This window comes from Lampris incognitus, chromosome 17 (assembly GCF_029633865.1).
Source record: "Lampris incognitus isolate fLamInc1 chromosome 17, fLamInc1.hap2, whole genome shotgun sequence".
Lineage (NCBI taxonomy): Eukaryota > Metazoa > Chordata > Actinopteri > Lampriformes > Lampridae > Lampris > Lampris incognitus.
The window spans coordinates 40,145,337-40,158,725 of record NC_079227.1 but is presented as its reverse complement, the minus strand read 5'-3'; the positions used below and the strand labels follow the sequence as shown (position 1 = coordinate 40,158,725).

The 13,389-nt window shown below is 44.6% G+C and overlaps 1 protein-coding gene across 1 annotated transcript in view; it reads left to right on the top strand.

Moving 5' to 3' along the window:
* The window catches only part of LOC130127225 (H-2 class II histocompatibility antigen, E-S beta chain-like), a 35,872-nt gene extending 25,492 nt beyond the window's left edge, over positions 1–10,380 (top strand). The window contains exons 3-7 of the mRNA XM_056296794.1: positions 1,962–2,247; positions 8,069–8,282; positions 9,127–9,194; positions 9,302–9,415; positions 10,355–10,380. Coding sequence (XP_056152769.1) covers positions 1,962–2,247; positions 8,069–8,282; positions 9,127–9,194; positions 9,302–9,415; positions 10,355–10,380 — 708 coding nt within the window. The remainder of the gene's footprint in view (positions 1–1,961; positions 2,248–8,068; positions 8,283–9,126; positions 9,195–9,301; positions 9,416–10,354) is intronic.
* Positions 10,381–13,389: the final 3,009 nt, after the last annotated feature.

The window sequence follows — 13,389 nt, the reverse complement described above, 5'->3', positions numbered from 1 at the left end:
AGTGCACGACCTCATCTGGTTTCAATAGTCCGCGTTTTAAATGATCATTTCCTCCTTTAAAGAATCCTGCTTACCCGTGTGATGAATCTCCCCGGGTTTTGCTGAGGGGTCTCAGCGACACCGACCAAACGGACCACCCGCCTCTCCCTTTCTTCTCCTCAAACCTGTTGAGGTTATTGGGAGATGGGTGACTATGTCCTCGTCCCGAGATGATCAGTCAGCCGGTTGTCTGTCTGGCGGGCGACGTGAGATCCCACTTCTGACACCAAATTTGTTGTGGATTTTCCTTTATCCTTAAATGGGCTCTTGCCCCAGCATCCTCTGGGGAGAACAATCACCCCACAAACATTGGAGCAAACAGAGAATCTTTATTACATCTGCAGATGGAGAGACATAAGGCCACACAGAGGTTCGTCTGTGAGGATATGCTCTGCCCTGAGCTGGAGGTAGTGGTTTTTATAGCACAGTCCCTCCCATATCCTGGGTTAGATGAGGACATGATGGAGGAAAGGTGTAGGCTACTAGCAGCATATTAGCCAGGTGAGGGAGGAGGGAGGAGGGAGGAGGGAGGAGGGAGGGGGGAGGACACATGTTGGTCTTTTCTGGTGGTTGTGTAAACGTGCATGTGAAAGGTGCGGCCTGTTCATTCATGTGTCTCGCCTGGTTGGCAGACAGGAAGTGCATGTGGACATATGTTGTCGCTGCTTCCGCTCCTACATACTGGGCTTATAAACGGATGTGGTTCTGGGTTCACATCATCTAGTCTCGGTACCCCCCGCCAGTACCTCTCTTCCATAAAGTGTTATTTACCAGTCTGTCCATGGAGGGGCGCCATTTGGGGTTGGTTGGATGACGCATGTCTCCAGTGAGAGTAGGCTATAGCAGCCTGATGGGAGATGGCCGACACTGATATTTCTGTCCACCCTTGTCAAATGTGTAGGCTACTCCTTCATATCAGGGAGCAGATAGAGAGGAGGAGGAGGAGGAGGAGGAGGAGGAGGAGGAGGAGGCTCATGTGTGTGTTCTTTGATGCTAATAGCCTCGTTATACAAGTGGGGGGACGTTGATCTAAAGACAGAATGATATCGCCAACGTCTGTTCTTTCATTTAGCACAACTTGTGGTTCCTCACATGGCCTCACTTCATGACTCATTAGGCTGAAGGCTGCTGCTGATTTACATATGCAAATATCCTACCAAGAGGAGTTGCACCTTCCTACCATCCACATTAACCATCCAAGCGGGGGGTGGCACACTACCCGGTTTTTCAAATTACCTGTAACACACACACACACAAACACACACACACACACACACACACACACACACACACACACACATATATATATATATATATATATATATATATATATATATATATATACTATATATATATATATTTGTGTGTGTGTGTGTTCTTGTACATGTTGAGTGTGTATTGTCTACTGGTCTAGTGTGTATTGTGTACATGTTGAGTGTCCTGCAGCTAGGGGGCGCTATACTAACAACACATGTCCTCTTGTCATTCTGTCACCGGCCAAAGCTTCTCAGTCCCCGAACAGGCTCGAACCTGTGAGTTTCTGTCCCTTTCCAGCATTAGGCTCTACCCTCTACCTGGTAACAGATGACGTGGCAGGCCTCTGTGTTTTCTATTGGCTGATGTTGGGAGAGCTAGCCAGCCCAGTGAGGTGATTGGGTGGTGGACTGGTTTATGTCCAGGGGACAGTCCACACCAGTCAGTCTGTAAAGGAGGACAGTTTATTGTGTTCATCAGCAAGACAGACACATGGCTTCATGCAGCCTTGTTGTGTGTTGCTCCCTCCTGGTCGTGGGTTTCTATGGAGCAGGTGAGATAAAATATGTAAATCAGTCTCTGTTGGATGGACTCTGCTGTGTTGTTAGAAAAGAGGTTTTAATTATTGTCTTTAAAACAATTCAACTAAGTAACTTGAACCTGTTTCTCTTTCTGTTCCAGATGCGTTTTTGAATTATTACCTGGACACATGTGTGTTCACCTCCTCTGAACTTCCTGACATAGAGTACATACGCTCTCTGTATTTCAATAAGACAGAATTTATGAGGTTTAACAGCACTGTGGGGAAGTATGTTGGATATGATAAGTTTGGTATCTATAACGCAGAGCGCTGGAACAACGATCCTGCAGAGATGGCACGAAGGAGAGCTGAGAAAGAGAGATACTGCAAACATAATATAGAGATATGTTACCGAAAAACACTGGATGAGACAGGTGAGCTGCTCTGCTATGATGATTATTACTACTACTGTTACTACTACTATTAGTAGTACTATTATTATGACTATTACTACTACTGTTACTACTACTATTAGTAGTACTATTATTATGCATGCATGTATCCGTGTGTGTAAGTGAGCGCGCGTGTTTGTGAGTTGTGTGCGCGCGAGCGTCTGCGAGTTGTGTGTATTGGTGTGCGCGCGTGTCTCTGCGCGCGCGTTTTTGTGTGCGCGCGCGCGTGTCCGTGTGTGTGTGTGTGGGTTTGCGTGTGTGCGTCTGTTTGTGTGTGTGTGTGCGCGCGTATGTAAGTGTGCGCGCCTGTTTGTCAGTTGTGTATGCTCGCGCTTCTGAGTTGTGTGTCGGTGCGCGCGGGTGTCTGTTTGCGTGCGCGCGCGTCCGTTTGTGTGTGTGTTTGTCACCGTGTGTGTGTGTGCGTGCGTGTGTGTGTTTGTCACCATGTGTGCGTCTGTGTGTGTGTTTGTGTGTATCTGTGTGTAAGTGCGCGCGTCTGTCTGTGAGTTGTGTGTGTGTCGGTGTGTGCGCGTGTATGTGCGCGCGCGTTTGTGTGTGTTTGTCACGCTGTGTGCGTGTTTGTGAGTTGTGTGCGCGCCCGTCAGAGTTTGTGTGTCGTGCGCGCGCGTGTACGTTCGCGCGTGCGTGTGTGCGTGTGTGTCTGTGTGCGTGTGCGTGTGTGTCTGTGTGCGTGTGTCTGTGTGTGTGTGTGTGTGTCTGTCAGTCTGTGTGTGTGTGTGCGCGTGTGTCTGTATGTCTTTGTGTGTGTCTGTGTCTGTGTGTGTGAGTGTATGTGTGTGTGTGTCTGTATGTGTGTCTGTGTGTGTGTTTTTGTGTGTGTGTCTGTGTGTGTTTCTGTGTTTGTGTGTGTGTGTGTGTCTGTGTGTGTGTGCGTGCGTGTGTGTGCGTGCGTGTGTGTCTATGTGTGTATATGTGCGTGTGCGTGTGCGTGTGTCTCTCTCTGTGTGTGTGTGTCTATGTCTGTGTGTGTCTGTGTCTGTGTGCGTGTGTGTGCGTGTGTCTGTATGTCTTTGTGTGTGGCTGTGTGTGTGTGTGTGTGTGTCTGTATGTGTGTCTGTGTGTGTGTTTGTGTGTGTGTGTGTCTGTGAGTGTGTGTGTGTGTGTCTGTGTCTGTGTGTGTTTGTGCGTGTGTGTGCGTGTGCGTGTGTCTGTGTGTGATGTGTGCGTGTGTCTGTGTGTGTGTGTGTGTGTGTGTGTGTGTGTGTGTGTGTGTGTGTGTGTGTGCATGTGTATGTATGTCTGTGTGTGTGTGTGTGTGTGTGTGTCTGTGTGCGTGTTTCTGTGTGTGTGTCTGTGTGTGTGTGTGTGTGTGTGTGTGTGTGTGTGTGTCTGTCTGTGTGCGTCTGTATGTGTGTCTGTGTGTGTGTGTGTGTGTGCGTGTGTGTTTGTGTGTGTGTGTGCGTGTGTGTGCGTGTGTGTGCGTGTGTGTGTGTATTATTGAACAATAGAACATGGTACATAAAACAGGTGTGTAGTATTACGGACACACATCAGGTTCAGTATCATTAAACAACTACGTCAGAAGAACCCAATCAGGGTGTGAGACAGTCCCCGACATAAAGCAGCGCTGCCAGCAGGTATTAACGGGCTCCAAGCCCCCATGTATGTAAGTCGGGTCTGGCTGTCTGTAGGAGCCTCGCTAGTTGAGCTGTTTGCTTATTAGACGGATGCAAGTCTCAGTCTTAAAGAGCGACGGTGGTCGTAAAGCTGTCCGTCAAGATGGTGTATGAGGATGGTTGTGAACACAGCGCACAACTATTGATCATCTATGACGTCAACAAAGGATCATTGATGAACCCGGAACAGGTTATTAACATCGTGTGGGTTGGGGCTGGAAGAAAAACAACATATGTGTCTAAAAGAATATAATGACATGTAGGGATGAGGTGGGGAAATGAGTAGTATTAGGCTGTACATACTTGTCAACAATGTTGAGTGTTAAGTACTGAGTACTAACAGTGGAAGAGCGTGTAGTATCTGTTTTAGGAGAAGTACAATTCTAGTGTTCCCTCCCATGGACGAGGCAAGTGTGGGGCTGACAGGAGCGAAGAGGTTGTCTTCCACTAACTTCAGAGGGTTTCTTGGCAGCCTTGCAGTGAGTTATTCAGTAAAGTGGGAGAAATGCAGCCTGCTGGAAACCTTGTTCTGAGCTTCAGGGAACTTATTTGTGTTTTAATTAAACCTGCTGAAGTGGGAGTAGGAGGATATAATGAAGCACGAGTATGCTGCATCTGAGTTCAGCATCTATGCAGTGAATGCGTGAAGGCGTCATCAGGAAACTGAGATTAGTTCTTAACAGACGCAGCTAATGGCGGTGTCTGAGCCAGAGATGTGGAAGCAGAGGCTTATCTTACAGCTGCTATGGGTCATTCTGTGACTTGTTTGCTGATTCTGAAAGAAATGTGTAGTTATACTCCTGTAGTGCGTTGTGTAGCCGTGTCAAAGGGCAGTAGAGTGGACTTGGGGTGATAATGGTTTGCATTATAAAATGTCCTTTACTGAAGGGTGCTCACAAGAGTACATAGCTGCTAGCTGCAAAGCTTCAGTTTGATCACACTGACAGGCTACAAGTAGTTTGGATATATAATTTTAGCGCGTTTCATGATTTTGCAGCATAGCGCCACCTAGTGGCCAATTAACAGTAAATAATGCACAGAACCTCAGGCCGTCATGACTTATTGGTGGACCAAGTTTCGTGTTAATCGGAGTTGCTGTGAACAAGATCCGCCACCTTGAACCAATAGCATAGCTGCTGCTAAAGAGCTGCATGTTGTCCCTTATACTTTAAACGCTTATAACACAAAAACCGTCGCTGATAAACATCTGAACACATTCACACATCATGCTGGTGGTGTCACGTGTCCTGTCAGATATTTTGGAATAGTTTGATCAAATATGTTTGAAAATACAAAATATTAGGTATATTGTACACTGTACAGGCATATATTGTACATTGGTGTGGATGCATGTTTTGATCGAATAGAATGACCTTTGACCCCCTTGATATGTTCATTCTCCAGAATGTCTGTGGCGGTTTTGGTAGCAATTGAATGAATCTGTGCAGAAATGTTTATGTTTTATGATTTTTCATATTTTGAAAAATATAGAGTGACGGACTTCTGAATTGACCATATGTTGCAGCGCAGCAAAGTGTTGGGATCACTTACTGGATCTGCTCACAACATCTCAGCTCTGTAGGATGTGCAGGGGATTTGGGGGACATTTTGGGGCATTTTTGAAGTTTCGCAGGTGAAATTAACATTTTTGTCATAAACCACGCCCACTTTTCTCAATCATGACCACATTGCACCTATCAACTCCAGTACGGTCCGGAATTGTGCCCCCCAAATGTCATACAAATCCATAATGCCAATTATGAGATATAAACTTCTACAATTTATATCGCCCCCTACTGGACAAATGAAACGCACTTCATGGGTTAGGATCTTTTCACAATACGTGACATACGTCTAAAATTTCAAGTTGATATGTCAATGCATTGATGAGTTATGGCACCGTCATGGAAAATCACCATTTTTCAGTCAAGGTTCATTGATCTGTCAAATCAAAACCGAGCAACGGATCAAAATTCTTTCGATAACTTTTTGCCTTGAGTGACTGTAGATGATGTGTGCCACGTTTCGTGTAAATCGATCGCACGGCCTAGGAGGAGCTCGAAGAAGTAGTTTTGGCTATTTTCACAAATTTGCGAAATGAAATTACAGCAGAAATGGGCGTGGCCTATACCACGTGATTCAGCTATGCTCAGTGAATGTGCACATGTAAACGTTTTGCATGTCCGATGTACGGTTTGGGAGTTACACGCCAAAACGCCTTGACCTTCAAAATAGCACCACCAACTGGTTGACATGTGTCATGTTTTGCAAATGGGGTAAGTGCGAAGTTCTGTACCAGGCCTCCAAAGGGTTTTGTAGAATCTGTTACGGTGTAGGCTGCAGTACCACTTTTACCAACGGAAAAATAAAAATAAAAACCTGAGCAGAAACAATAGGGGTCCCCAGCCCCTGGGGCTTGGACCCCTAATAAATGGTAACAACATCATACAAACAAAGAACAGACACACAACAAAAGAGAAGGGGAGTACACGTGTACACATGTAAAGTAACAGACGGCTGTCAGGACACAAGTGTGGTAGTAGGTCAGCAGCTCGTTACTTGTGTTGTTGTTTCAAGGCTGAGAGGTTTAAGGAAAGACTCACTTCTTGGAGACAAGCAGGGATCTTAGGTAGTGATTTACACAACTCCTGTTTGTGAGTACACATGTTGCATCTACAGTAACACAATTAATCAGGTGTTGAAGAGCACATCTTCTGGATGAAGACAGCAGCAGATCACGTGTCTCATGTTAAAGGAGGGACAGAGTCACGAGACTCCACACCAGTCCACCACTTGTGGGACATTTCACCATCAGACAACACGTGTGAGCGTGTTTGTGTGTTGTGTTACCAGAATCAACGGAATCTAGAACTTCCAGACCTCCTTCTGCTTCACTGCTGGACAGGACACATGTTTTAAGCTGGTGTGGTTTATTCTTCCAAATGACATTTAAGAAAGTTCTATTTGCTTCTGTGGCGGTAGAACCATAAACCAATAGAGACACAGATGGACCCACAAAGCGAGACAGGCCCTCTGCTTTGGAGAGGAGAACTCCTCCTAAAGTAGATAAACCCCTTCCAAGACCAATCCTGAAGACAGACTTGGTCTTTTTAATCTGTTGGAGAAATGGAGATGTTGTCTAGCTGTAAGATGTGTAGTTGTATATATTCCCAAATACTTAACGGACTCTTTTACCGGATGTTTCCAACTACACAATCGCTACAATCACGCACAGACAACATTCCACATGTGCACACATTTAGTCGCAGGTCCGAGGCCCTGGAACACTGGTTACCTGAGGTAACAGAGTTCCTCACGTGCTTCTTGTCCTTCAAAACAAAGTGGTGTCGTCTGCCAGTTGTGAGATTTTTAACTCTCCACCAAAACCCGACATTCCTTCCAAACGTCCATCATTCACGATATTAACTGATAAGAATTCAGCCCCTCACATAAATAAGGGAGGAGGAACAGGGCAGCCTTGGCGGAGCCCTCTGTTCATCTGGACTCTTTTACAGCTGTTAAAGTTCATCATAACAGAACTATTCATATCTTTGTAAAACATATTGACAATGCTAACAAAGTTATTCCCAAAGCCCAACGCCTCGACGGACTGTAACAGAACCGTGAGTTCAATCACGTCAAAGGCCTCATAGAAGTCTAGGAACAAAATAAGTGCTTCAGGATTTACTGCATCTGCATAATCCAGCAGATCTAGGATGAGTCTCATGTTACAGTAACGTGCCGGGTTTTCATGAGTCCTGTTTGAGGTCCGGCTATAACAGAGTCTAGTCCTCAATGCGGAGGGCTGGACTGAGGCGACTCACCGCAGAAGAGCCGTTTAACATGCTTTATTCCAGCTCTGCTAGGCACTGCCGTAAATCAGTTTATGGTAACTCCTCTGGGGGCCGCTGTCGTAATAATGTAAACTAACCTACGACACATCAGTACAACCGCCAAGGTTGGACTAACCCGGGATTCCAACCTACGACCTATCTGCTGTGAGGTGACCGCGCTGACCACTGCGCCACCATGTGGCCCCAAACATTATATACTCTGAGGATTAGCAACTCTACACATTTGACGTTGATTCAGACAGTTAATTTCAAGCCCTGATGATGATGATGATAACGATGATGATGATAATTATTATTATTATTCTTTACCAGCTGAGCCCAGTGTGAGACTGACTTCAGTGAGGCCCCATAGTGGCCGACATCCGGCCATGCTGATGTGCAGTGTCTACAACTTCTACCCCAAATACATCAGTGTCACCTGGCTGAGAGACGGACAGCCAGGGACCTCTGACGTCACTTCCACCGATGAGCTGGCAAATGGTGATTGGTACTACCAGATCCACTCCTACCTGGAGTACACGCCCAGGTCAGAACACTTAGACTCAGTACCGAATGGACCGGTCCAAATACATACACAATACTTTAACTATATATATATACACTCATATTTACACACACACACACACATACACACACACACACACACACACACACACACACACACACACACACACACACACATACACACACACACACACACACACACACACACACACACACACACACACACAATGATTGGACAACAAAGCAGAAAGTGATGGTTGAGCATTGGAACGTGTCTCCTCAGTGTCTGCTCTGTAGACACCAGCTGTATGTTTAAGGTGGAACGTGTCTCCTCAGTGTCTGCTCTGTAGACACCAGCTGTAAGTTTAAGGTGGAACGTGTCTCCTCAGTGTCTGCTCTGTAGACACCAGCTGTATGTTTAAGGTGGAACGTGTCTCCTCAGTTTCTGCTCTGTAGACACCAGCTGTAAGTTTAAGGTGGAACGTGTCTCCTCAGTGTCTGCTCTGTAGACACCAGCTGTATGTTTAAGGTGGAACGTGTCTCCTCAGTGTCTGCTCTGTAGACACCAGCTGCATGTTTAAGGTGGAACGTGTCTCCTCTGTGTCTGCTCTGTAGACACCAGCTGTATATTTAAGGTGGGATGCGTGGTTCTTTACAGGTGAGATCCCAGACGGACAACAGAGTATTTATTGTGTATTAATACCGTGTTTTAAACTGGGCTGATGTTTAGTATCAGACTCGACTAGTTTCTGTGCAGACAGACAGGAAAGTACAGACTTACCTCATCCAATCACATCACGTCTTATTTATTGTTGATATGTTGTTTATTTCCTGTGTTTTCTTCTTCTTCACTTATTTCATCTCAGGTCTGGAGAGAAGATCACCTGCATGGTGGAACACGCCAGTTTCCCCTCTCCTAAGAAAGTGGACTGGAGTGAGTATCTATGTGTGTCTCTGTCCATGGATAGGTGATGAAGACATAGAGAGACAGGTCAACATGCAGATGTGTCTATAGATAGAGACATGTGTCTGTCTCTCCAGATCCCTCCATGCCACAATCAGACAGAAACAAGATCGCCATCGGAGCGTCAGGTCTGCTTCTGGGTTTGATTTCGTCTTTGGCAGGTCTGATCTACTACAAGAGGAAGGCCAGAGGTCAGTAACACTAGATCAGTCCAGACCAGGTTTAAACTGGCTCACATCAGTCCACATATACACACTACACTATAATACCACTACACTATAATACCACTACATATACACACTACACTATAATATCACTACATATACACAGTACACTATAATACCACTACACTATAATACCACTACATATACACACTACACTATAATACCACTACACTATAATACCACTACATATACACACTACACTATAATACCACTACACTATAATACCACTACATATACACACTACACTATAATACCACTACACTATAAAATCACTACATATACACACTACACTATAATACCACTACACTATAATACCACTACACTATAATACCACTACATATACACACTACACTATAATACCACTACACTATAATATCACTACATATACACACTACACTATAATACCACTACACTATAATACCACTACATATACACACTACACTATAATACCACTACATATACGCAGTACACTACATCACTACATTATAATACAAACACATATAAACAGTACACTCTATATCACAAAACTATATCAGTACATATAGACCATACACTATACATATACATAGACAGTACACTATACATATCAGTACATATAGACCATACACTATACATATACATAGACAGTACACTATACATATCAGTACTTATAGACAGTACACTATACATATCAGTACTTATAGACAATACACTGTACATATTAGTACATATAGACAGTACACTATACATATAGACAGTACACTATACACATCAGTACACATGTACAGTACATTGTACACATTAGTACTTATAGAAACAATAGTTAAGTTGGGTGTCAGCAGTACTTGAAGTGGGCCAGACTTGTTTGGTTGTATTTCAGTCTCTTCACTCTTCACCACTTTTCTTATCGTTGGTCTTTTTTAACAGGGCGTGTTCTGGTTCCAACCAGCTGAAGCAGGAAGTGACGCTTCTTCCTCGTTGGTTGTTTTGGTGGCAGTTCAGTGTGTGTTACTTTCACCTGAAGGTTTTCTCCCAGGTTGTCAGTGCTGCCCCCTGCTGGATCTCATTGCCTCCTGCTCGTATTCTTACTAATGCTCTACAGATTCTGGTGTCATAGACATATACAGAGTAGACGCCGCATCGACCGCTGCTGCCTATTGGCGCTGACGAGCCGTGGGGCCGCCATCTTGGACCGGTCACCCGCTCCAGTCAGTGTAATGTGTTTGGCAGGCGCAATGAAATGTCAGCGCAGTTAATCGATCATAACTCGCTGAATACCAAACTGATTTCCACGCCTTTTTTGTTGCTGAAAACGTCATACATGTAGCTATGATACAGGACACATGGTTTGACGTATTTTAATATTCATAGTTGGCTTAACAGTAATAGAATATTCTGATATATGATATATGTGATGTATGATAGGTAGCTACCGTATTGTTCTGAATATAAGACGGGGTTTTTACCCTGGAAATACGTATGAAAAAGTGGGGGTCGTCTTACATTCGAGGTCTAGACTTTTGAATGTCAATATACATTCTCACTCAGTCAGATTTGTTTCAAGACCGCTCTAAAATTAGACCACTTCGATGGTTAATGCAGGTATTGAAATGTTGAAATGGTTATTTTTCACTATGAGATGGATAGTCTCAATAGACTACAGTTTATTTTCATTTGTATGCTATTTAAATACCATAAGTCATTCATTTACAAATGTATTTACATTTTTTTATTTAAATGTGACAATTTCATCTAAAATATATTGAAAACATAATTTTTTATTTAAAAGCTGTTAAACAGACTACCTTGTTTTATTCAATGTGTTTTTATTATCATTATTTTCAAATATAATGTTTTTCTTTATCTACTACTACTACTACTACTACTACTACTACTATTTTCGGCTGCTCCCGTTAGGGGGCGCCACAGCGGATCATCCGTTTCCATTTCTTCCTGTCTTCTGCGTCTTCTTCTGTCACACCAGCCACCTGCATGTCTTCCCTCACCACATCCATAAACCTCCTCTTTGGCCTTCCTCTTCTCCTCTTCCCTGGCAGCTCCATATTCAGCATCCTTCTCCCAGTATACCCAGCATCTCTCCTCCACACATGTCCAAACCATCTCAATCTTGCCTTTCTTGCTTTGTCTCCAAACCGTCCAACCTGAGCGGTCCCTCTAATATACTCGTTCCTAATCCTGTCCTTCTTCATCACTCCCAGTGAAAATCTCATCATCTTCAACTCTGCCACCTCCAGCTCCACCTCCTGTCTTTTCATCAGTGCCACTGTCTCCAAACCATATAACATAGCTGGTCTCACAACCATCTTGTAAACCTTGCCTTTAACTCTTGCTGGTACCCTTCTGTCGCAAATCACTCCTGACACACTTCTCCACCCACTCCACCCTGCCTGCACTCTCTTTTTCACCTCTCTACTGCACTCCCCGTTACTTTGGACAGTTGTCCCCAAGTATTTAAACTCAAATGCCTTTGTCACCTCCACTCCTTGCATCCTGACCATCCCACTGTCCTCCCTCTCATTCACGCATAGGTATTCCGTCTTGCTCCTACTGACTTTCATTCCTCTTCTCTCCAGTGCATACCTCCACCTCTCCAGGCTCTCCTCAACCTGCACCCTACTCTCGCTACAGATCACAATGTCATCTGCGAACATCATCGTCCATGGAGACTCCTGCCTGATCTTGTCCGTCAACCTGTCCATCACCCTTGCAAACAAGAAAGGGCTCAGAGCCGATCCTTGATGTAATCCCACCTCCACCTTGAACCCATCTGTCATTCTAACCACACACCTCACCATTGTCACACTTCCCTCATACATATCCTGCACCACTCCCACATACTTCTCTGCAACTCCTGACTTCCTCATACAATACCACACCTCCTCTCTCGGCACTCTGTCATAAGCTTTCTCTAAATCTACAAAGACACAATGCAACTCTTTCTGGCCTTCTCTATGCTTCTCAATCAACATTCTCAAAGCAAACATCACATCTGTGGTGCTCTTTCGTGGCATGAAACCATACTGCTGCTCGCTGATCATCACCTCTCCTCTTAACCTAGCTTCTATTACTCTTTCCCAAATCGTCATGCTGTGGCTGATCAACTTTATACCTCTGTAGTTGCTACAGTTCTGCACATCACCCTTGTTCTTGAAAATCGGTACCGGTATGCTTCTTCTCCACTCCTCAGGCATCCTCTCACTTTCCAAGATTGTGTTAAACAATCTAGTTAAAAACTCCACTGCCATCTCTCCTAAACACCTCCATGCCTCCACAGGTATGTCATCAGGACCAACTGCCTTTCCATTCTTCATCCTCTTCATAGCTGCCCTCACTTCCTCCTTGCTAATCCGCTGTACTTCATGATTCACTATCCCCACATCATCCAACTTTCTCTCTCTCTCATTTTCTTCATTCATCAGCCCCTCAAAGTACTCCTTCCACCTTCTCAGCACACTCTCCTCGCTTGTCAGCACATTTCCTTCTCTATCCTCAATCACCCTAACTTGCTGCACATCCTTTGCAGCTTAGTCCCTCTGTCTAGCCAATCGGTACAAGTCCTTTTCTCCTTCATTAGTGTCTAATCTGTCATACAACTCACCATACGCATTTTCCTTTGCCTTTGCCACCTCTCTCTTTGCTTTACGCTGCATCTCCTTGTACTCCTGTCTACTTTCTTCATCTCTCTTACTATCCCACTTCTTCTTTGCCAACCTCTTCCTCTGTATAATTTGCTGTACTTCCTCATTCCACCACCAAGTCTCCTTGTCTTCCTTCCTCTGTCCTGATGACACACCAAGTACCTTCCTAGCTGTCTCCCTCACTATTTCTGCAGTGGTTGTCCAGCCATCTGGCAACTCTTCACTACCACCCAGTGCCTGTCTTAACTCCTGCCTGAACTCCACACAACAGTCTTCCTTCTTCAACTTCCACCATTTGATCTT